This window comes from Astyanax mexicanus, chromosome 8 (genome assembly GCF_023375975.1).
Source record: "Astyanax mexicanus isolate ESR-SI-001 chromosome 8, AstMex3_surface, whole genome shotgun sequence".
Lineage (NCBI taxonomy): Eukaryota > Metazoa > Chordata > Actinopteri > Characiformes > Acestrorhamphidae > Astyanax > Astyanax mexicanus.
Window position 1 is genome coordinate 7,313,931 of NC_064415.1, and position 26,540 is coordinate 7,340,470.

Below are 26,540 nucleotides of genomic sequence, written 5' to 3' on the forward strand. Positions count from 1 at the left end.
TTTATACAATTTAATACCCTTTTAGACCCTGCGTCAAGATCATAAATCAGTGAATAAAGCTAATGAAACAGTAGGTAAGCCCTGCCCACTGCACTAAAAACAAAGGTATGATATCACATTACAAGCATTATGTTAAATCTGTTGCTGAAACCGCTCCTGTTTCTCCCACACGCAGCTCTAACGGAGGTTCTCAGTTAAACACGCACACACCTGGGCCAAGTATTGTTTGGTTTATCCACTTTACAAAGCGTTGCTATCTCTGTTGCTGTATTTCTTGTGTATGACCTTGCTTTTTGTTTTTTCGACGCCGATTTTTGCCTGTACCTCTGATCGTGGATTTACTGTGCTTGACCTAGACTGTTTATCGTTTCTGCATTTTGGATTATCTCTACTGCTGGCTTTCTCATATATGAACTCTGAACTGGCTCCCGTTTATGGTATGGTTTTGTCTACGTGGCTACTGTTTTCCAGTGCTCTACTGTTTTTGTTTACGACTACTCCTGTATCATCCAAGCCTGTAATAAACTACCATTTTATCTGTATCTGCGAGTGTCTGTATCCTGTACGAAATATGACACATTAGCTCTTAAATTTCTTAATTACACTAAACAAACTAAATTAAACTTTTAAAGTATAGTTTTAACACATAAAATCAGCACAGTTTTAATGTTTTGTTAGCAATTTTGACTGAAATTCAGTTTTATTCCAGAACTTTTGGCTCCTAGGACACATTTAGTACAGTTTAGTTTAATCATAACAAGCAATTTTATATAATTATGGTAAGTTTGTATTTGTATTAAATATAGTAAATTAAGTATATTTAGAAAAATATATTAAGTAGGGGAACCCAATTTTTCTTTTTCAAAAGATACTGAAATACTAATTAAGTAGGTAAAAAAGTACACAATTAATATATTTAAGAATTTCTTAATGGTATAGTACAGTCTTCTCTTGTAGTGAAGAGGCCTGTCACAATAAAACATTTTATTAATTATATATTGTGTCAGAATTTATTATGTAAATGATATTATTATCATGTTAAGATGATGGCATGGTGATCAAATGCAACTGGTGTGATGACAATAAAATAGCATACTCACCTTCATAGCAGACAAATGAACGTGTAGGTTGACAGCTTACATCATTCCATCTGTATCCATATACTTTCCATAAATGCACACAGTTATCACCCACAGCGTTGTTCGGTTCTCCAGGGTACCAGTCTCTGTATGAGGAGTTACTCCCATCTGACCAGATCCAGCTCTAGAGACACATTAATACCTGATCAATAACCTGATTAAAACACTGCACTCAGTTCTCATTATCATACCAAATAAAATCATTCCAACAATAGACATTATGAATCTAATCCTCTCGTTAGTTTTTAGTCATTTAGTTTTTAGCTTGGTTTAATTATTAATCCTCCTCAGTCCTCAATCCAGAGTCCCAACACTTTAAAATCAAATATATATTTTGTAATACTCATTACATCATGGGTAATACTAAGATACTAGTAGAGATTGTAACATGATCTGTAACGTGAGACCAGAAAATAAATATCCAGTGCTCTGAACACACAGACTGTGGAGGTTACCATGTTTTTAAACATGTTTCCACTGATTTAGTTTCCTTCTAAACTCCAGAACTGCTTACTCTGATGGTCTGTTCAGGGTCCTGTCTCAGTCCGATCCAGAACCAGTCTGATGTTTTGTTAAGAGCAGTTTTTACAGCATTCATTTCCGCCTGGTTCTGAATGGTTGCCAGATCAGTGAATTTCTCTCTGCAGTATTTCTGAGCCTCAGTCCAGTTCAATCTTTCATTCACCACATGAAACTGACGAGTTCCACAGAAGGAGAGAGTCCACAGAGCTGTAGGGGTTAAAATCTCTCATCAGCATGGCAGTACAGTAATGAAGCAGCAGAGAGTTTTACACATGATCATGAACTCCACTGACCTGAGAACAGCAGGAGACAATGTAGTGCTGACCTCATGACTGTGGAGAGAGAGAGAGAGAGAGAGAGAGAGAGAGATAGAGAGAGAGAGAGAGATTAGCACAAAATCAATCTTTATAGTAAGAACATCTCATCAGCATATTCCAATCTAATCCAGTTTAGTAGATAGATAGATAGATAGATAGATAGATAGATAGATAGATAGATAGATAGATAGATAGATAGATAGATAGACAGACAGAGTGTGTGTCCTGCAGTGTGCGTGGTGTAAAGCCAGTATAACAACTTTAATACAAGAAATGCAAATTAACGTTAATTTTTACCGTAATTTTACAATAAATAAAGGACATCATTGTTTACAGGTGGGGGTGGATACAGTACATTTCCAGCAGCCTGATTTACAAATGTCATTTTTTTTAGTAGATCTTAGACTACTTAAATCTGTCTTTATATACTATGTAGATATTTAACATTTTTTGTTAAATTGATTTTTGATATTTGCATATTTGCAAATAATCTAGACCTTTTAAAATGTGGTCAGATTATGTTACCTTGACTTCAATCTTCAATATACAAATATTGAATTGGATTAAAATGTGTTCTGGTGCAGATTACCGAGCAGAATGCATAGAGGCAGTTTTCCACAATGCACAAGATTCATTGGCAAAAACTTGACAAAATATATGTAAATTGAGATGTATAGGCTTATAATAAGCAAAAAGAAATGCCAATAGGGTAAGTAATTTTTTCTTAGTAAGATATATTCAAATAAGCACAAAATCTTAAAGTCTCAAAATAAGTAAAGTCAATCAAATGACTTATAAGGTGAAAATTCTCATTAAGAATGATTAACATCATTGTTATTACTAAAATAGACAAAAAGACAAAAATTCTAATCAGAGAAAAAAATACAATTTGTTGCTCTGAAGTTAATCATTTCACTGGTTAAGATTTAGTTTTTCGCGGTACAGACAGGGATTAAGCCTAGTCTTAGACTACACAGCATTTTAAATGGGGATTTTCCATTGAAGACAAAATACAGGCTGTGACTCAGCTTAATCTCAGTCTGAGAAACTGATCCTTAAATTATAACCTTATCTAAAATATTACAATAGTAATTTAATGTAATCTAATTAGTCTTTTAAAGTCAATAGTATAATAGTCTACATAGATTTACATTGCTGCTGGTTATAAGTATCGTTTCTTACCTGTTGCGGTGTGTACAGGTGATCTGGTAGCCTGGGTGTGTGTCCTGCGGTGTGTGCGGTGTACAGGTGATCTGGTAGTCTGGGTGTGTGTCCTGCGGTGTGTGTGGTGTACAGGTGATCTGGTAGTCTGGGTGTGTGTCCTGCGGTGTGTGTGGTGTAAGGCCAGTATAACAACTTTAATACAAGAAATGCAAATTAATTTTCCCATAAATGTACAATAAATAAAGGGCATCGTTGTTTACCGATAGGGGTGGATACAGCACATTTCTGATTTGCAAATCCAGTTCTGTCACCTTGTCAACAATTCTTTTGACACACAGTGCTGGCTGATGATTTTTAATTATTAGTTAGCTATTTATTAATTTTTTTATATGTGGTATTATTAATATACCGCGATCAAGCATAACATTATAACCACCTACTTGTTTCTACACTTATTATCAATGTGTTTCATCTCCACTGATCATATGGGACAGTTTGTAGTCCTGCAGTCTGAACATAACCAAAGTGACAGACCCTTCACCTGTTTTTAAAAAAAAACCCTTAGACCTCTAGACCAATTTTTTTTTAGATTTATTTGGTAGTTTTAACAACCTTTACTCTCTTAAATATTACAAAGAATTTATAGGAGTCAGTCACACATGTCAGATATTGATATTTTTTTAGGAGATCCTAGATGTCATGTTCTTGTCCGGTTTTGCGTCCCACTGGTCTGTCCCTGTGTTTATTTACTTCCTCTGCATGTGCCCTGTGTGTATCCCATGTCTCCGCCCCTGCTGCTCACCTGTTGGCTTGTAGCCCCGCCCCCTTGTTACCCGGTCTCAGGTGTTTCCCATTTCCTGTCCACTTCTGTGTGTATAAATGGGTGTGGTATAAAAGCTTTCATGTTTGACATTACTGAAAAGAATAATTGTAATAAAAGCACAATGTAAAGAAATGATAAAAAAATATATTTAAGTAAATCTGCTAATGTCAAAATATAATGAATAAAATCATAAAATTGGCTCTTTCCTGAACTTCACTTTAAAATCAATATTTTTTTCTGAATACAAATCAAAGAGTTTATGTCCTCCAAACCTTTCGTTTCATTATGTTTGTCTAGTTTTTACGTCTATTTTTAAACCTGCAGAACTTGGGTTGAATCCTGAGTTACTGATCTGGAATTATTAAGTGGAGCAGAGAGAAAACATGTAGCTTCTCTGAGTGTCCTGTAGGAGATTTCAAAACCCTCACATTTTCAGAGTGTAAATAAGTTATTTTACTGCGGAGAAGAAGGGTTTTGTATCACCTAAACCTGTAGCCCGTATACAGGACAAGGCTTTGTTTTTTATTTATTTATTTATTTTTTTACAAATCTTTTATATTTGCATCAATTTGATCATGTTTTGATCAAAAATCTAACTAGTCCCTGTAACTGATTAGAATTTTTCACTTGTGAGGACTAATAAACTGTATTATTCTTCATAAATCTAGTTGGGAAATGAAAATCTAGGATGTTTTTGAGCTGAAAGTATAACTATTTTAATCTTGGGTCATACTGTATTGAATAGATTGATAAATACATTTCTGATATGGTCTTACATTTCTTCATTTTTCATGATTGCTGTCATAGATTGATGCAGAATTGCTCGTTATTCTGCCACAGTTTCTCGGAAGACCTGACTTACCGTTGATGAACCACATCATTTGTTTTTCCTAGACCAGCGTAGACCAGTTGTGTTTTATTAAATCAAATCTTTACAAATATGACAGCATGGTGATGTTTAAACACGGATGGATGTTTAGACAACTGGATATTTTGAATATGGAAATCAATGAGTAACTTCCCAACCAGTGGCGTGCACAGACATTTTGGGAGGCAAGTGTTCAGGGGGGGAAAACGGGCACTTTTTAACACACGTGGAACACTTCATTATAAAAAAATTACACGCACATGTTGAATGAAATTTGACTTTTATTTGTAACATTCTCTTAACGTGAGTTTTCAATGGAAAAATGTCACACCACCAACTGATAAAATACATAGTAGTTTGGTGCTGTATGAGACATTTTACTGCACAACAAAATGATTTCACGTTGGGCTGAGAGAGCAAACGGTAGGATTTTACTTGATGTGTATGTTACCTGGCTGGTGGGACAGGGGGGCAGAAGAAGCCTATCTGTTGCTGTGCGTGCTGTGCTGAAGACTCACTAAACTGAACTGAACTTTCACTCGTTTTTAATCGCTCAGGTTTTCAAAAAATCATTTCAAACAGGCCTCAGTAAAATCTTAATAATATATATATATATATACACATATATATATGTGTATATATATATATATATATACACATATATATATATATATATATATATATATGTGTATATATATATATATACATATATATATATATTTTTTTTTAAACAAAGTTTTAAAAAGTTTTGATAAAGGGCAGAGTTGGTGGTGCTTTAGCACCATGTGATGTCTATGTCTGCACGCCTCTGTTCCCAACATTAAATCGACCTCCAGGTAATCAGGTGTGATGAATTTGCACTGCAATAAAACTTAAATTATTTCATGTTTTTCTGCTCAACATCTTCATCTCATTTATTAATAAACATCCATTCCTCCATTTAAGGCCTGAAAGACAATGCTCAAGCCAACAAATACACCTTATCTTTCAGTTTTTCTACATTGTAGATTAATATTAAAGACATGAAAATTAAGAGACACACATGGAATGACATAGTAAACAGTAAAAAAAGTGTTTTTCCTCCACATCAATCCCCTGATCTGAGCCTGATGAACTGAGATGGTGATTTGAAATGAAATGAGCTGGAGATTCACAGCGTGAAGGAAAAAAGCAGCAGCTATTGTTCAGCACCTCCAGAAACTCCTTCTTTCAAAATGCTGAGAAAACTATTCCAGGTGACTCTCCCTCATGAAAACACCCCTCACATTTCTGCAGATATTTAAGTATATGTTTTTAATGGGAGAACACAGAAAATGACACTGACAAGAAATTTTCTGAAAAGACTCTAAACTTCAGTGGATGATCCAGAGGATAAAAAGATTACAAAGAAAAAGCGCATTTTTATATTAAACTTGATAACAACTGTAAAATAGTGAAAACTTGATTTGCCTAAATAGTGGATACTGGGTAAAACAACCACTTGGAGATCATCAGGAGCTTTTGGAAAATATTTTATTATATTCATTACAGTAGTAAATAAAGACTTATTGGAATGGAATGAACCACATATGCAAACACAAACAGTTCAATGACCACAATAATTAGATGTGAAGGGCAGTGCTGCACCACTGGCCACCAGCAAGAGGAGCTGGGTAACGGAGAAGAAAAAAAATTGGTGGAGCTGGGTCTTGAAACTCCAATTCCCATAATCCATGGTGACAAACCACAATAATCAGTGGCAACAACTGTAAAGCACTCTATATAAACCCCAGTCTAAGCACACTTCTCTGTCGCACCTTTGTAGAAGAGTGACTTGTAACAGAGGGTATAAGAAGAGAAAAGAAAAGGGAAAAAACAGATCTCAAACGAAAGCAAAAGGTTCACAAAAGAAGCAGAGAGATCTGAAAAGAAATTATATTAACATATTAAAGCATATTTTTAAACAATTAATTAAATAAACTGTAAATATACCTGAGTAAACATATATAATTAAAATTAAAACTTGAATCCAACACCTCCCTTTCTTATAACATTAAAGTTATATTAAAAACAGCAAAAGCATGAAGAGAATATGAAGAAATATAATTCCAGACTACTGCGCAGTACAGGAAGTAGATCCAGTTCTGTTAGCGTGGTCCTGGGATCCTTTCTCAGAACTCTGAAAAGAAACAATCAGGATTAAGAACTGGTTCAGTGTGTGAACATAAATCTAAATCTTTACAGCAGGAAATGACAGAAGTTCTGGTCTCACCATCAGATTCAGTGCAGATGAAGTTGAGGGTCTGGTTCTCCAGCAGACTGATCCACTGCTTACTTCCAGACTGAACCGCTCCTGATCTTTCTCCATTACTGCAGTCCTCCACTCCCGTCCCGTTCCCTGGAGCCCAGTTCTGGTAGCAGATAGTCGACCCGCTCACCCAGAACCAGAACCCCTGAGCACAGGTGTGACGCAGACCCACCCACACATTATCAGTGGAGGCGTTTCTAGCTACAGTCTCCACCCAGCGCTGAATTCCCTCAGTGTGAACAGAGACCAGGTCCACATGATTCTCTCTGCAGTATCTCAGAGCTTCTCTCCATGTCTTCTTCTCTTTAATCAGGACCAGAGGGATCTCTGGAATGGAGGGAAAAACATTGGGTCAAAGAATAATCCTACTGAACATCTGAACATTTATTTGAAAAATGTAAGGCTTTCACAAGATGCAAGGTTGCATATTTTGTTTGATTTAACTTCCCTATCAAGATTTCTCCACAAATTCAGGTGATGCTGTGACGTTTTATGTTAACCGAGATAGCATGAAGAATCGTTGGCTAAAACTTGGCATACACCATGCAGAATTGGGCCAAATATGGTTCATATTTAGCAACCATAGAGCTTGCAAAAGTGACGTAAGCTGGTTTACGCATTATACTTGGCTTCCGGGGTGCTGGCACATTTGGCATTGGACGATTTCCATATTATACCCGGAAACCAGTGAGTTGGCAAAAGGGCTGCAGATTGATTCCCATATTATATCTATCTATCTATCTATCTATCTATCTATCTATGCAAGAAGAAAGTATTGTAATGAGTGTATAAAACTATGTTGTTAATGTAATCATTATAAATATCTCAGGGTGGAGCCACCTTCTATTGGGAACAAGAGAACTTGGGAACTTTTTTTTTACAGAAAATCTACAATTTGCCCAGTTGTTGTGCAGGGGTGTCTCAGCCATGTGTGTTTCAGGCCACAACCAGCCCCATAAATGTTCTAATCCAGCTAAAGTAAAATAGAAAACCAGGTTTTTATAACGGTGACTAATTAAATGAGTTTAGACAAAAAAAATTTACTCCCTACAAACCGCATTGATACTAACTGTCAGGTTTGCACAGGGAAGATGTGGAGGCGGAGGCAACTGCGAGTTATTTATTCAATAAGCAAAGAAAACAAACAAACAATAAACCAAAACCTAAAGGCAAAGACACACACTACCTGACTGATGTGGAACACAACCAACACACTGAACACACTAAAACAAAGGGGCTAAATATATATATATATATATATAATATATATATACAAAAGAGGAACAGGAAACTGGAAACACTTGCTGAAAGGTAACGAGGGGGTGGAGCTACAAATGACATATGAGAGCACTGAAGCAAAAAAAACACACTAACGACACTAACACATAGATATGGACAGATAGACAACAACCAGACAATCAGAACCAATCAGAATCTCTGTAAATTGAACAAGAACAAAATAGGTCAAGTCAAGTTACTGTAGTTTACAATAGTTCAATTGCGATTGACTAAATAATGCACAAAAGCATGGCTTGTTCTGGCTACTTTACTTCTACAGATCTACATCTTGGCTGATGGGAGTTTGTCTCCACTTGCATTAAAGCACTGAATCAGTATAAATTCTCTAAAAACAAATATTAAAAGTGACTGGAGTAGAGATATGTCAGATGAGCGTCATTTATCACCTCATATTACTCACCTTTGTAGCAGATAAATGGACTTCCCCAAATACATCCTGCATCATTCCAACTGTATCCGCTCTCATTCAGTAGCTGCACACAGTTATCACCCACAAGGTTGTCTGGTTTTCCAATGCTCCAGTTTCTGTATGAGGAGTTACTCCCATCTGACCAGATCCAGCTCTAGAGACACATTAATAAATAAAAAAAATAATCCTCTCTATCTGTAGAAGGGGCTGTAGAACAACAAACTGTATTTAGATTTAGGAAAACATTGAAACCCAAACAGAGCTGTAAGAACAAGCCAATTCCAAAATCCCAAACAGTTAAACAACAGTTAATTGTTTGGGAGAACATTTTGGATAAAGGTGGTAAAAAGACAAACGTGACAAAGACTGACTGGAGAGCAGCTCAACATCATCAGCACAGCCTTAAATGTGTTTTAATATACCAGCTATTAGTTCAGGGGTGTCCAAACTTTTTTTGTCGGGGGCCAGAAGGAGAAATAGACTAGTTTTAGACTAGTTGGCTCGTTTCTGACAACTAGCGTCCAAACTTTGAATCTCACATTATAAAAACCAGCTTAACAGCGGCCCAACTTTCATTCTATTTCTAAAATACCTCGCGGGCCGCTCCATAAAAGGAAACGGGCCGCAAATGGCCCCCGGGCCGTAGTTTGGACACCCCTGTATTAGGGCATTTTACAGCTTTTGTTTCTTTAGTGGCATTTGTTTAGTTATATAAGCTGCATCTACCTATACTGTTAAAATGTTTAAATACGCTACATACACAACCAAAATTATTCCTTCACCCATCCAAATCACTAAATTCAAGTGTTCCATCAATCACTGCCATGTCCACAAGCATATGATAAAAGCAGCTGCTGGTCATGCTGGGACTGCACCAACAAACATTAGTAAAAGAATGAGTCTCAGGCTCTCAGTGAACTCCAGCACTGCGGTACTGTGATAGGATACATCACCTGTTCAACAAGTCCAGTGGTGAAATTTCACTACTCACTACTAAATATTCCACAGCCAACTGTCAGTGATATTATGACACAGTGGAAGAGACTGGAAATGACAGCGACTCTGTGCTCTGTCAGTGTAAAATAACAGCATCAGCGGATACTGAGGAGCATAGTGCACAGAGTTCACCAACTTTCTTCAGAGTCACTACAGTTCATCCCTACACACCTCCAAACTTCATGTAGCTTCAGAGTTCATCACTACACACCTCCAAACTTCATGTAGCTTCAGAGTTCATCACTACACACCTCCAAACTTCATGTAGCTTCAGATTAGTTCATCACTACACACCTCCAAACTTCATGTAGCTTCAGAGTTCATCACTACACACCTACAAACTTCATGTAGCTTCAAATTAGTTCATCACTACACACCTCCAAACTTCATGTAGCTTTAGAGTTCATCACTACACACCTCCAAACTTCATGTAGCTTCAGATTAGTTCATCACTACACACTAGAGGTCTGCGCGGGACTGTTTTTTTAAACCCGCTCCCGCCCGCTCCCGCGTCTTTTTGTCCCGCTCCCGCCCGCTCCCGCAAAAAAATCACTTCTTTTAATCCCGCTCCCGCCCGCCACATACACATTCCCGCCGCTCCCGTCCCGCAGTCCTAATATGAATTGAATTAATTACATTTAGTGCTTCAAATTTACATATGTATTTATTAAAACAGCAATTCAGTTCGCAGTCCAAACACATGCCATCAGGTGCATCAAGAATCCTAGAAGTGGATTAGAAGTGGATCTATATTATATAAAATAATAAATGTAAAAATATATAAAATTAAATTCAATTAGTTTAATTAATATTTGTATTATTATTATTAATAATAATAATAACAATAATAACAATAATAATAATAACAATAACAATGTTATTGTTATTATTATTATTGTTATTATTGTTATTATTATTATTATTATTATTATTATTATTTTGCACCAGTATAGTAAATGTCGTCCTTTAAATTACACACCCCCCTCCCCCCCCCCCCCCCCCTCCTCTGCACACGCCTGCTGGAGATGCTGAAAATGTGTGTGTGTGTGTCCATCCTCCGAGAGATTTTTCTTGTGTTTTTTTGTTGCTTGCATGGGAATCATAGCGTGATTATTATAATTTTCTTAACTATTTATCAATTTGCGGGAGCGGGACCACATGTTAATGTGGTCCCGCTCCCGCATGGCCTGTATTGATTAAATTACCGCTCCCGCCAATAACAATTCAGTTTTGTCCCGCGCCGCAACATATTCTGACGGGTCCCGCGGGTCCCGCGGGACTCCCGCGGGAGTGCAGACCTCTACTACACACCTTCAAACTTCATGTAGCTTCAGAGTTCATCATCACTACAAACCTCTAAACTTCATGTAGATACATGAACTTTATGTAAATACAAACACATTTTACATGAAATAAAACATTACCCAACATTTTCCCCATTGGATACATTCATGGGAGGCTATAGTATAACTATAATAAAAGTGTATTATAATCAGTGTATCCATCAGTGAAAGTAAGTCAACATGTATTGATTAAGGTTTCTGTTGCTTACAGTGTAAATCTTCAGTCCTATCCAGAACAGGCCTGACGAACCATTGATAGCAGCTTTTACAGCGTTCATTTCCTCCTGGTTCTCAATGGTTGCTAGATCAGTGAAGTTCTCTCTGCAGTATTTCTGAGCTTCAGTCCAGCTCTTATTGTAGTTCACCACATGAAACTGACGAGTTCCACAGAAGGAACGATTGCATAGAGCTGTAACAAGCATATTGCATTAGTTGATGTGTATAATAACATAACAATATAGTTTATTTCAATCATGTCTTGGAAAATATTATGCAAAAAATATATCTAAAGACAGCTTTACCACTTCCAGTTTAAATCTATACATTAATGTTCCATGAAAAAAAAAATACTTGTAAAATAGCATGAGTGAGGTTGACCACTGGACAGCATTAATAATCTTTTTTACTCACTGTCATAGCAGACAAATGGGTTTGGCCAATGACAGGCTACGTCAGCCCATCTGTATCCATTTGTACCCTGTAATTGTATACAGATTTCACTTTCTTTATTGTTTCTTTCTCCAGTGTTCCAGTCTCTGTATGACGAGTTACTCCCATCTGACCAGATCCAGCTCTAGAGACACATTAATACACTGATTATTTAACTGTTTAAACACTGCACTCTCAGTTCTCATTATCATAAAAAAAGAGTCATAAAGGGTGTTGTTGATACTGGAGAGCAGCTCATCACCTATTAACTCTAGGAATACAGGCCCATATAAGGATCAATGCTAGGTTAAATGTTAAGGCTAGAATATTTAAAAATAACTAAATAAATATGTACATAGTAGCTTACAATTCTCTGCTTCAGTCCGATCCAGAAATAGCCTGATACTCTGTTAAGAGCAGCTTTTACAGCATCCATATCCCTCTGGTTCTCAATGGTTGCCAGATCAGTGAATTTTTCTCTGCAGTATTTCTGAGCTTCAGTCCAGTTCTTATTGTCGTTCACCAGATAAAACTGACGAGTTCCACAGAAGGAGAGAGTCCACAGAGCTGTAGGGGTTAAAATCTCTCATCAGCATGGCAGTACAGTAATGAAGCAGCAGAGAGTTTTACACATGATCATGAACTCCACTGACCTGAGAACAGCAGGAGACAATGCAGTGCTGAACTCATGACTGTGGAGAGAGAGAGAGAGAGAGAGAGAGAGAGAGAGAGAGTGGGAAAGAGAGAAAGAGGCAGGGAGAGAGGAGGAGAGGGAGGGAGAGAGAGAGAGGGAAAGAGAGGGAGAGAGTAAGTGAGAGGGAGGGAGAGATGAGAGGGAGGGAGAAAGAGGTAGAGAGAGAGGGAAGTGAGGGAGGGAAAGAGAGGGCAGGAGGGAGAGAGAGGGATGAAGGGAGGTTAAGAGAGAGGGAGGGAGGGAGAGAGAGAGAGAGGGAGGAAGAGAGAGTCAGGGAGGGAAGAAGGAAGAAAGAGGGGGGGAAGAGAGGAAGGTTTAGAAAGAAAGGGAGAGAGAGGGAGGGATGGAAAAGAGAGAGAGGAAGGGAGAGAAAGAGGGAGGGAGGGATGGAAAAATAGAGAAAGGAAGGGAGAGAAGGAGAGAGGGAGGGAGAGAGAGAAAGAAAGAGAGGGATGTTTAGGTAGAAAGGGAGCGAGAGGGAGGGAGAGAGAAAAAGCGAGGGATGGATGGAAAAAGAGAGAGAGGGAGGGAGAGAAAGAGGGAGGGAGGGATAGAAAAAAGAGAGGGAGGGAGAGAAAGAGGGAGGGAAGGATAGAAAAGGAGAGAGGAAGGGAGAGAGAGAAAGAAAGAGAGGGAGGGAGAGAGAGGGAGTTTAAGAGAGAGAGAGGGAGGGAGAGAGAGAGAGGGAAAGAGAGAGAGAGGGAGAGAGAGAGGGGAGTGAGAGGAAGTGAGGGAGGGAAAGAGAGGGCAGGAGGGAGAGAGAGGGATGAAGGGAGGTTAAGAGAGGCAGGGAGGGAAGAAGGAAGAAAGAGGGGGGGGGGAGAGAGGAAGGTTTAGATAGAAAAGGAGAGAGAGGGAGGGAGATAGAAAAAGTGTGAGGGAGGGAAAGAGAGGGAGGGAGGGATGGAAAAAGAGAGAGAGGAAGGGAGAGAAAGAGAGAGGGTGGGAGAGAGAGAGAAAGAAAGAGAGGGATGTTTAGGTAGAAAGGGAGAGAGAGGGAGGGAGAGAGAAAAAGTAGGATGGGGAGAGAGGGGGAGAGAGAGAGCGAGGAGGGCAAAGAGGGAGGGTGGGATAGAAAAAGAGGGAGGGAGGGAGAGAAAGAAAGAGAGGGAGGGAGAGAGAGGGAGGTTAGGAGAGAGAGGGAGGGAGGGAAGGAGAGAGAGAAGGAAGGAGGGAGAGAGGGAGGGAGAGGGAGAGATTGTTAGTATTGTTAGTATGAGAGTAATATAGGTAGATAGATGTATGTAGTTAGTAGGTCAGTCGGTCTGTCAGTCAATAGATAGATAAACACTGCACAAAATTCATTGGCAAAAACTTGACAAAACATATGTAAATTGAGACGTATAGGCTTATATTAGGCAAATGGTCTAGGTAATTTTTTCTTAAGAGTAAGATTTAGTTTTTCACAGTACAGACAGGGATTAAGCCTAGTCTTGAACTACATAACATTTTACATGTTTTTGTTTTCCATTAAAGGGAAAATACAGTCTATGAAAAAAGAATGAGAATAACATTGACCAATCCGACCCGACCCAAACACAAGTTAAACAGGAACAGTAAAGGTGAGATATAATAAAGTCTGTGTCTGTCTGAAGCCCCAGATCTACATTTCTGCTGGTTTTAAGAATTGTTTCTTACCTGTTGCGGTGTGTACAGGTGATCTGGTAGTCTGGGTGTGTGTCCTGATGTGTGTGTGGTGTACAGGTGATCTGGTAGTCTGGGTGTGTGTCCTGCAGTGTGTGTGGTGTAAAGCCAGTATAACAACTTTAATACAAGAAATGCAAATTCATTTACCTGAAATTCACAATAAATAAAGGTCATCATTGTTTACTGGTGGAGGTGGATACTTATTTGCAAATCCAGTTCTGACACCTGGTCAAAACCAAAATTCTCGGCCACACACTGCTGGCTGATGATTTTTCGTTTTTTGTCATCTATTTATTTATGTTTTTTTATGTGGTATTATCAATATAAGCCTGATCAAGCATAACATTATGTATCTGTATCTGTTTCTCTGTATAGTTTATTATTATCCTCCTTTCACCCTGTTCTTTAATACTCAGAACCCCACAGGAGAGAAAACCACCACAGAGCAGCTTTTATTATTATTATTATTATTATTATTATTATTATTATTAGTAGTAGTAGTAGTAGTAGTAGTAGTAGTAGTAGTAGTAGTAGTATTTGGGTTGTGGGTCATTATTATTCTCAGCATGGTGGTGGTGTATAAGGTGTTAGTGTGTGTTGTGCTGGTACAGTCAGTGGATCAGATGACAGTGAAGAATGGCAGCTTTCATGAGTTCTTAAAAACAGATGGCTAGATATCTGTATATTTTGACTGTGGAAATCAATAATCAAACTCCCAAATATCATATATACCTTCCCAGTATCAGGTGTGATGAATTTGCATTGCAGAAAAATTCCAGTGTTTCTTTCCTTTCACTCTTATGTTTTTTTCTGCTCAACATCTTCCTTTCATTAATTAATACACATCTATTCCTGCATTTTAGGGCTGAAACACCGTGATCAAGGCAACACTTTTTTAAGATTAAAATTGAGGTGAAAACTAAAGGTATGAAAAATATCTCCATTTATTACCCTGTAGGTAGAAGTATAGATACTAGGGTTTAAAATACTTCTTACTTTACTCTTTAAGTAAAAGTGTAAATATACTGGATTCAAAACTACTTAAAGTATAAAAGTAATGTAAGGAGAAAAAACAAAGCCATTAATAACAAAAACTTTGGCCGAACCACAGAGTCCTATAGTGCACTACATCTATATTATATAGATGTATATAAACCATCACTGATTGGTGGAAACTTCACACTAGACCTCAAGCAGTTTGGACTGTGTGTCTCTCCACTCTTCCTCCAGACTCTGATCCCTTTATTTACAAATGAAATGTAAAATTTACTGATGATCAGTGATGGTTTGGAGAGCCATGTCTGTCATCTGCTGGTGTTGATCCACTGTGTTTTATTATAAAGTCTAAAGCCGGTGCAGTTTTTTTTTTTTTTATCACAAAATCTTACAGCACTTCATGCTGTAAACTGCTGTTAACTTTAATGGAGATGTGGATTTCATTTTCCAGCAGGACTTGGCACACTGCCCACACTGCCAAAAGTACCAATTGGTCTTTTTTTTTTTTTTATATATATATATATATAATATTATAGTTTTCTGAAACACTGATTTTTGTTTTTTTATTGGCTGTAAGCCATAATCATTAACAATAAAATAAATAATCACTTAAAATAGATCACTCTGTGTGTAATACGTCTATATAATATATAGAGTTTCACATTTTTAACTGAATTACTGAAATAAAGTAACTTTTTAATGATATCCAAATTTTTTGAGAAGTATAGTATCTGTATTGGGTGCTAGAAAGGTTGTAACAATTCTTAGGGGAGGATTTTACCCCTTCCTCTTATAACTCCAAGGGCCAATAAACACTTCATCACTTGGTATTTTTAGTTGCCAATATATTTTAATGTTGTGAAAAGAAATGGAAACATTATAAAGTGGAATGTTATTTGAAATGTGTTGCAGGCCTGAAATGCAGGCATAGATATAACGGTAATAAATGTAATGCCATTGAACAGATAAAATATTTAATATCTTGAGTTCACACTGTCTGCAATCACATAAAAGCCAAAAGCACAGTACTGCACGTTTTATTTTATCAGCATTTTCTGATTTGAAGTTGCGCTAACATGGTTTACTATAGAAAAGGGGTTTCTTCTATGCCAATTTGCATCTTTCCAGTGTTGTAGTCATGTTGTCTTCATGTTTTGAATATATAAAGGTCATATATTATATTTAAATTATGTTCTTTCTTTATATGTAGGTTTGCTTCTGTGTGCCTTCATGTAAATCATCATTATACTATAAACCAAACAAAGAAGCTGTGCCTTAGTTTCCTCTATTTTATCGCACAACACACACTGCAGGACACACACACCAAACTAACAGAGCACCTGTACACACCGCAACAGGTAAGATACACCTTTATAAGATCTACAATCTATAATCAGTGTATCTCCTTTTATTTTAGTGTATCTCCTTTTATTTTATATTAATCTGTTAACTTTTTTTTATCATTTCTAGCGACTTTTATTATTTATAGCAGGAAAAAAAAAGTATGTGATTTTTTTTAATTCGTACTGGTCACCATTACTTGATGATATATTATTATATATATATTATATTTTATATTTTATATATATTTTTATTATTATTTTATCTTCATGTAAATCATCATCATACAATTAACCAAACAAAGAAGCTGTTTATTGTCAGTGCAGGACACACACCCAGACTAACAAAGCACCTGTACACACCGCAACAGGTAAGAAACACCTTTATAAGATCTATAATCTATTCTGGTGTACAATTATTATAAATTATTATATTTATATAACATATAATTATAGTATGATTATTTATATATATTTTTCTTAATGCTTTAATTTTTTTAAATGTAATTTTTGCTCTTTGGTGGGAGTTTAACACTCATCCACTTGTTTGAATTCATCCAGTTGAGTTCAAGTATATATTGGAAAATATCAAGTGTGTTTCGCTAGACTTGCATCATCTCGACGGTTTGGTGTTTTCTCATATTGACATTCCATTAAAATCAACAGTCTTAAATATTATCATACGTTTTTAGTTGTGGTTCATGCAAATTCTGAGGAGGACATTGTGAATTACCCATAGGCTGTATACACAACTTTCTTAATTTTTTTCATTTATAGAAAGAGTATTTTTTAAGGGTTTTTATACAGTGGTAGATAATTTGATGGTATTCTGCCCCCTGTTCTTCCCACACATCTCATTCTGTACCTGCACTTTACTCAGTGTTACTCTGTTACCTACTGGACTATTTCCACACACTCACTTCCAAACACACATGTTTATATACTCATAATATATATATATATATATATATATATATATATATATATATATATATATATATATATATATATATATATATTTATATATATATAATATGTCATATTTAACATATGTTCGTGCAATACCATATGTCAATTTTTCAAATATACTCCAAAAATCCCCTCCCCTCCAAAAAAAGTATTGGAAAACTGAGGTCAATGTATTAATTTCTGCTGTAGACTGAAGATTAAAAGATTAAAATACATTAAAAGATTAATATGTGACAAAAGAGCAAAATTTTAGCTTTTATTTCCAGATATTTACATCTGCATTCATTCAGATCTGTTCGGTTTAGAAGATAGCACCTTTTTTTCTGAACCCAACCACAAAACTACAAAACTCCCCTCCAAATGTATTAGAACAACAATGTACATTCCTGAAAATTAAAAGATTCAAAAACATAAAAAAAAAAACATTTAAGTTTTTATTTCCTTATAGTTACACCTGTATCTGATACACTATTTCAACAGCCTGTTGGTTTACACTGTGATCCATCACACCTGCACACGTCCAGAACATAATGTTAATCAACATTAACATTTTAATAATAGAACATTATAGCTCATTATGACTTTTAGTAAATTGTGTTTTAGGGAGGGGGTAGTGCACTATAGGACTCTGTGGGCGTGGCCTAAGCTTTTGTTCTTAATGGCTTTCATTTTTCCCCTTACATTACTTTTATACTTTAAGTAGTTTTGAAACCAGTACTTTTACACTTTTACTTAAAGAGTAAAAAGCTTGAGTTGATTCTTCAACTTCTACAGAATTATTTTATTAAACTCTAGTATCTATACTTCTACCTGTGTATAAATGTGTTAATTGTGCAGGACCAGCATATTTATCTGATATGCTCCAGCAGTATGAGCCGAGCAGAACTCTCAGATCATCAGGAACTGCTCAGTTAGAGCTGCCTAAAGTAAAAACTAAACACGGAGAGGCAGCGTTTAGCTACTACGCTGCTCTTAAATGGAACCAGTTAACAGAGAGCATTAGAAGAGCCCCAACACTAAACATGTTTAAATCCAGACTGAAAACCTACATGTTTGATCAGGCTTTCAGCTCAGTTTAAAACACTGCAGCTCCGCCCACTTTTATTCTCTAACGGCACTTTTATATTATGTTTTATTCATGCTTTATTCTTATTAATTCCTTGTTGTTCTTTTACATGTTTTTAATTTAATTCTCTTTGTTTTAATCATGTTTTAATCAATCATGCTTTATTCTTATTTTAGTTTTTATTTCCATTTTTACTGTTAATCTTTTACATGTTTTTTTTTTTATTTGATTTCTCTGTGTATTTTCTAATTTGTAAAGCACTTTGAATGACCGTTGTGTATGAAAGGTGCTATATAAATAAACTTGCCTTGCCTTGCCTTACCTACAGAGTAATGAATGAAGATACTTTTCACACTGTTGATGAACAATTTCTCTCTCTCTCTCTCTTTTTCCATCCCTCCCTCCATCTCTCTCTTTCCCTCGCTCTCCCTCCCTCCCTCCCTCCCTCCCTCCCTCCCACTCTTTCTCTCTCCCTCTCTCTCTATCTAAACCTCTCTCTTTCTCTCTCTCTCTCCCTCCCTCCCTCCCTCTGTCTTCCTCTCTCCCTCCCTCTCTCCCTCCCTCTCTCTTTCCCTCTCTCTCTCCCTCCTTCCCTCCTGCCCTCTCTCTCTCTCTCTCTCTCTCTCTCTCTCTCCACAGTCATGAGGTCAGCACTGCATTGTCTCCTGCTGTTCTCAGGTCAGTGGAGTTCATGATCATGTGTAAAACTCTCTGCTGCTTCATTACTGTACTGCCATGCTGATGAGAGATTTTAACCCCTACAGCTCTGTGGACTCTCTCCTTCTGTGGAACTCCTCAGTTTTATGTGGTGAACGAAAGATTGAACTGGACTGAAGCTCAGAAATACTGCAGAGAGAACTTCACTGATCTGGCAACCATTGAGAACCAGGAGGATATGAACGCTGTAAAATCTGCTCTTAATGGAGCATCAGACTATTTCTGGATCGGACTGAGACAGAATCCTGAACAGAACAGTGTAAGCATTTGTGAAGATCTGGAAATTAGAAGGAAACTAAAGTAATGGAAAATGTGTTTTAAAAAAACATATTCTAAGCTGTTAACAACAGGGAGGCTAAATGAACAGAGCAAAGAAAACTGTAAAAAAATATTCACAGCTTTAAAAAATGAAGCCTTGAAGTTTTAAGTTTAATCAAATTGTATTTACTATTTACTTCAACTCACTTTAATTAACTTTGTGTGATTTGTCTGATTTGTCCTCCTGGAAGTTGAATTGACTATGAAATACATGTTGCTTCTTAGAAACAAACTTAGAAATTCAAGTTTAAGATACAGATGATTTCTTTACATGAGTTTGAGTTAGGTTTATAAATTAAGTGCGGACAGGCTCCTGCAATGTTTTGTAAGTGACACACACAAGGACGCTCTGCAGAGCGCAAACCTGACTTTTAACTAACTATTAACTAATAAACAGAATAAAGAATAAAATAACATTGTTGTTCCCTTACATGAGCTGCTGGTGTACCTTCACAGTGTGAACGCGCAGGTCAGTATCCTCTGCTAAGACCTGACTCTTAAAGGGAATGATAACTGGCACACTGATTGGTTTATTTCACGTTACTCCCAAAACACTCCCGTGATTAATTAAAATAATTAGTTCATAACTTTTTCTCACTTCGAGCCGGAAAATATGCAGTGTTTTAATCAGTTTATTGATCAGGTATTAATGTGTCTCTAGAGCTGGATCTGGTCAGATGGGAGTAAGTCCTCATACAGTGACTGGAGCGATGGAAAACCAATCAACACTCAAGGATATATGTGTGTGGAGTTAGACCATAAAGATGGATACAGATGGTCTAATGTAGGATGTAATTGGCTAGATCCCTTTGTCTGCTATGAAGGTGAGTAAAATGAGGTGGTAAATGCAGTACGTCTGAAACAGCTCCATTCAGGTTCACTCAAACCAGAAATAAAAAAATATATATATTTGTTTATTTTTTTTGGAAAAATCAATAGATTGGCTCTGTGTCCTCATGCTATTAGCATAGAGTTGAAAAAAGCAAATGGCACCCATTTGGTGGAATGGCCCAAATAACAAACATTTAAATCCCCTCCTTCCCTTCTAAAATCCTACAAATACAATTTCTACCTTATTCAATTGTCCTTTGTTAGCTTTTTGTCACAGTGTACCCGAATTCAGACAAACGCAGACCTATAAAACAGTATTTAATAGATAGAAAACAGGTGTTAATAATTAGGCAAATTACTTCCTGGAAGTGTCACATGATTGCCAGAGTCTCTGAGTGGGGTGTTCTGGGTATTGTAGTCTTGTGGTGCTGAATCGCAGATAGAGCTGAGTGTGTGGGAATCAAGAACGCTGACAGCACCAGGCGTGACACCTTTACAACCATCCAACATTATGGAAGCCAATTCCCACCACCCTAAATAATAAAAAATAATCCAGCACATTTATTTCATTATTATTGAGTAAACTGCCATCTCAATATTTTGACATACTAGGTCATTATTTTGAGATAGTAAGTCTTTATATTGAGATACTAAGTCAATATTTTAAGATACTATTTCAATATTTTGAGATACTATCTCAATATTTCAACTCCACGGCTGAAGTAGTCCTCAATAAAAGTATCGTTTTGTGTCTTTGTCTCACCTGCTTCTGTCTCTGAACAGTCTACTAGTATCTCAAAATAATGAGATAGTATCTCAAAATAATAAATTAGTATCTCAAAATAATGGCTTAATATCTTAAAATAATGTGATAGTATCTCAAAATAATGACTTAATATCTCAAAATAATGATATAGTATCTCAAAATATTGAGAAAGTATCTCAAAATAATGAGATAGTATCTCAAAATAATAAAAATAATGAGATAGTATCTCAAAATAATGACTTAGTATCTCAAAATCCTGAGACAGAATCTTAACATATTGAGATAGTGTGTCAAAATACCGAGATAGTATCTCAAAATGATGACATAATATATCAAAATACTGAGATAGTATCTTAAAATAATGAGATACTATCTCAAAATAATGAGATAGTATCTCAAAATAATGACTTAATATCTCAAAATAATGATATAGTATCTCAAAATATTGAGAAAGTATCTCAAAATAATGACTTAGTATCTCAAAATCCTGACTTAGTATCTCAAAATCCTGAGATAGAATCTTAAAATATTGAGAGAGTATGTCAAAATACTGAGATAGTATCTCAAAATGATGACATATCTCAAAATACTGAGATAGTATCTTAAAATAATGAGATAGTATCTCAAAATAATGAGATAGTATCTCAAAATAATGAGATAGTATCTCAAAATAATGAGATAGTATCTCAAAATAATGAGATAGTATCTCAAAATAATGACTTAATATCTCAAAATAATGATATAGTATCTCAAAATATTGAGAAAGTATCTCAAGATAATGACTTACTATCTCAAAATCCTGAGATAGAATCTTAAAATATTGAGAGAGTATGTCAAAATACTGAGATAATATCTCAAAATGATGACATAATTTCTCAAATTACTGAGATAGTATCTCAAAATAATGACTTACTATCTCAAAATCCTGAGATAGAATCTTAAAATATTGAGATAGTGTGTCAAAATACTGAGATAATATCTCAAAATGATGACTTACTATCTCAAAAAATTGAGATAGCAATTTACTTAATAATAATAATAAAAAAGAATGTGCTGGATTATTTTTATTTTTTTAGGTGAGGGGAATGGGCTTCTATCCAACACCCTGTTTTCTCATTCTTGTTCTTTTTTTCTGGCTCTGTCTTTATTGTTTCTCATTGTGAGATTTTTCCCCAGACACCCCTCTGATCCTGATTAAAGAGAAGAAGACGTGGAGAGAAGCTCTGAGATACTGCAGAGAGAATCATGTGGACCTGGTCTCTGTTCACACTGAGGGAATTCAGCGCTGGGTGGAGACTGTAGCTAGAAACGCCTCCACTGATAATGTGTGGGTGGGTCTGCGTCACACCTGTGCTCAGGGGTTCTGGTTCTGGGTGAGCGGGTCGACTATCTGCTACCAGAACTGGGCTCCAGGGAACGGGACGGGAGTGGAGGACTGCAGGAATGGAGAAAGATCAGGAGCGGTTCAGTCTGGAAGTAAGCAGTGGATCAGTCTGCTGGAGACCCAGACCCTCAACTTCATCTGTACTGAATCTGATGGTGAGACCAGAACTTCTGTCATTTCCTGCTGGAATTATTTAGATTTATGTTCACACACTGAACCAGTTCTTAATCCTGATTATTTATTTTCAGAGTTCTGAGAAACGATTCCGGGACCACGCTAACAGAACTGGATCTACTTACTGTTCTGCACAGTTGTGTTGAATTTAATTTCAGTACTATCTCTAAAAGCTTTTGCTGTTTTTAATGTTACTCTAATATTACGGGAGAGGGAGGTGTTGGATTCAAGTGCAGATTATATTTGTTTACTCAGGTATATATGTATTTAATTATATATGTTGACTCTGGTATATTTATGATTATTTGTTTATTTGATTAATTATTTATAAATATGCTTTAATATTATTAATATTGTAATTTATTTTAATAGAACAGAAAAGGGTGTGCTTGTGGAACTTTGTAGAATTGGTTCTCCAAACAGGAGACTAGAAAATGGGTGGAAAAATCTATATCTCAAAAGAGGTGTAGAAAAAAGGGGAGAAGGGGAACAAAGGAAATGCCACTCTTGGCGAATAGAAACAAAATACAGCTTTCTCAACAAGAAACTTAGAAAAAGTTAAAACCAACACAACTTAAAAATCAACTGTTTTCTTTTTCTTTTCTTTTCTTATACCCTCTGTTACCGGTCACCCCTCTACAAAGGTGCGACAGAGAAGTGTGCTTAGTCCTCTAATCACCACTGGGGATTATGGGAATTGGAGTTTTGGGAACCAACTCCACTGATTCCCCCCCTCTGTTTCCCAGCTCCCCCTGCAGGTGGCCAGTGGTGCAGCACTGCCCATCACATCTAATTACTTTATTGTGGTGACAGAACTGTATGTGTTTGCATATGTGGTTCATTTCCATTCCCATAACCATTTGCTTACTGCTGTAATGAACTCAATAAAATATATTTCAAAAGCTCCTGGTGGTCTCAAAATGGTTGTTTTAGCCGATATCCACTATTTGCCCAAATATATCCAGTATTTTTCACTTGGTCATCAAGTATAATATAAAATACGCTTTTCTCTGTAATGTCTTTATCCTCTGGATCATCGTGATAGATTTGTAGATTATATCAGGTATTTAACTTGCATGAAGGGTTGCAATACAACTGCAAATAAATACACACACACACACATGTTACACATAATATAATAAATTTGATCTATTCAATACATACAATACATACACTCCTGGTGGTCCAAAGTGGTTGTTTTAGCTGCTATCCACTATTTAGTCAAATCTGTCTAGTATTTTTCACTTGGTCATCAAGTACAATATAAAATGGGCTTTTTCTCTGTAATGTCTTTATCCTCTGGATCTGGATATATATTCTTTTAGGCAATTTTTGGGTTATTTATCTAGGACCCAAGCTTTGGCAACCTACAAGTGTGCAGGATCTACAGGTCCAGCTGCAGTATCTGTAAGCAAGATGCCAAACAAAGTGTGGATAATTCACGTCTCCTTGCCATGAGCATGCTACCCAGTTGTCAACCTCACTTATAAGATAACACCTCACAACTTATAGAGGCACAGGCATTCCCACCCTTCAGTCTGCACTCACAGAAATGACGTTAAAATGGAGATGATCCTATTACACCTTTCAAACAGTGTTTCCTGATATTATATCAGATATTTAGATTATATCGGTATTTGATTTGCATGAACGGTTGCAATACAACTGCAAATAAATGCACACACACACACACACACACGTTACACATAATACAATAAACTTTATTTATTCATATATTACATATACAGAAGATTCAAACTACAACAAAAATAAAATACCACAGTTTTAATTAAATAAAAGCATGATCATGATTATGAAATAATGTGATGTGGTTTCAACCTATAACCAAGAGAATATGACATCAATTCAGAATGTTTGGCATCAACTATATAACCATAGAACTCAAATATTTATATAACAATAATATGTATATATACACTGCCTGGTCACACACTGTAATATTTGGTTGAACCGCCTTTAGCTTTGATTGCGTCACACATTCACTGTGGCATTATTTCAATAAGCTTCTGCAATGTTACAGGATTTATTTCAATCCAGTGTTGCTGGATTAATTTTTCACCAAGATCTTGCAGCAGCATTGATGATGGTAGAGTCTGACCACTGCACAAAGCAGCTCTTCTCCATCCAGCACATCCCAAAGATCCTCAATGAGGTTAAGATCTGGACTCTGTGGTGAACTCTCTCTCAATCCATGTGTGAAAATGATAAATGATGATCTCATGCTCCCTGAACCCTGAACTCTTTCACAATTCCAGCCCCATCAATCCTGACATTATCATCTTGGACTAAAGGGAAGAAAATACGATTGATGGAATAACCTGGTCTATATATGTGGTAGGTTGCAGTAGGGTAATCAAGTTTGTGCGTGAGGGGCAGCATAGTGGAGAAACAGCACAGTGCTTGAAAACTGCTGGTAAGTGGGCTGATGCATGAGATTGGAAGTTATTAGTGGATGTAGGTAGTAAACTGCAGATCCCGGAGTGCATTCTGATTACAACCTCAAGGCTGTATGTAGTATTGTACTCTGAAAGTAAGCGGATAGTGTATTTTATAGAGCTGACTTTTCCAATTGAAGACGAGGTAGATGGAGCTTATGAAAGGAAAGGTTGAAGTATACAGACTTGGTGGCTGAGGTGAGAGAGCGTGGGTGGCAAGCGTATATTAGACCGGTGGAGGTAGGTACTAGAGGCTTTGTAGCAAAGTCCGCCACAAGACTGCTGTTTGAATTCGGAATTAGAGGTCGTATGCTGAGGACAGTAGTGAAGGAGTTGTCAGATGTAGCTGAAAGATCTAGTCAGTGGTTGTGGTTCAGAAGGGCTAAGGCTACGTTTGGTTTATTTAACAAATCTTTAACAGGATATAACTTAAACCAAAGGGGAGACATAATGTAAAATAACAAACAAAAGCTAATTTAAAGGTTAAGAAAAAAACTCTGTTAGTCTGCCTGCTCCAGACTCTGAAGCTGCTAGACAAAAGTCCACTTCCCCATCCCAGTCATGTTCTCTTCATGTTTTGAATATATAAATGTGATATATTATATTAAAATGATGTTCTTTCTTTATGTGTGGGTTTGCTTCTGTGTGCCTTCATGTAAATCATCATCACACAATAAACCAAACAAAGAAGCTGTGTATTGTCTTAGTTTCCTCTTTTTTATCACACAACACACACTGCAGAACACACACACCAAACTAACAGAGCACCTGTACACATGGCAACAGGTAAGATACAACTTTATAAGATCTATAATCTATAATTAGTGTATCTCAGCTTCCTTTTATTTTATATGAATCTGTTAACTTATTAAACATATATTTTTTGACATTACTCCTATTGACTTTTATTATTTATAGCATGGAAAGTACGTGAAAAATACGTTTCTAAATTCTTAATGGTCACCATATATATTAAAACGCATTCTGATGTAGAATTATTGTAGATTATAATAATTTTCTGAAATAATTTAAAGAATTTTTTAAATGTAATTTATGCTCTTTTGTGAAAGTTTAACGCTCATCCAATGAAAGGTCTTTATTCTTGTTTGAATTCATCCAGCTCAGTTTAAGTATATATTGGAAAATATCAAGTGAGTTTTGCTAGAATCCCATCATCTCGATCATTTGGAGCATTTTCTCATATTGACATTCCATTAAAATCAAAATTTCACTTGTTTTTAGTTGTGGGTTATATATATATATATATATATATATATATATATATATATATATACACATATATATACACACATATATATATTAGACGTGCACCAACAATCTGTCCTCTTTTGAACTCTGGTATGTCA

The 26,540-nt window shown here is 36.3% G+C and overlaps 1 protein-coding gene and 1 long non-coding RNA gene across 2 annotated transcripts in view; both read right to left on the bottom strand.

Annotated features, from left to right (window-relative positions):
* Positions 1-6,373: 6,373 nt before the first annotated feature.
* LOC111188713 (snaclec agkicetin-C subunit beta-like) overlaps positions 6,374-26,540 on the bottom strand; it is a 119,919-nt gene continuing 99,752 nt past the window's right edge. Inside the window, exons 3-4 of the mRNA XM_049482771.1 lie at positions 7,085-7,210; positions 6,374-6,991 (exon numbers count right to left, since the gene is read on the bottom strand). Coding sequence (XP_049338728.1) covers positions 6,984-6,991; positions 7,085-7,210 — 134 coding nt within the window. The 3' untranslated portion in view covers positions 6,374-6,983. The remainder of the gene's footprint in view (positions 6,992-7,084; positions 7,211-26,540) is intronic.
* LOC111188712 (uncharacterized) lies at positions 8,795-11,895 on the bottom strand. The gene is made up of 3 exons (XR_007440453.1): positions 11,798-11,895; positions 11,377-11,576; positions 8,795-8,982 (listed from the first exon to the last, which is right to left on the bottom strand). It is a non-coding gene; the product is annotated as an uncharacterized LOC111188712 (long non-coding RNA).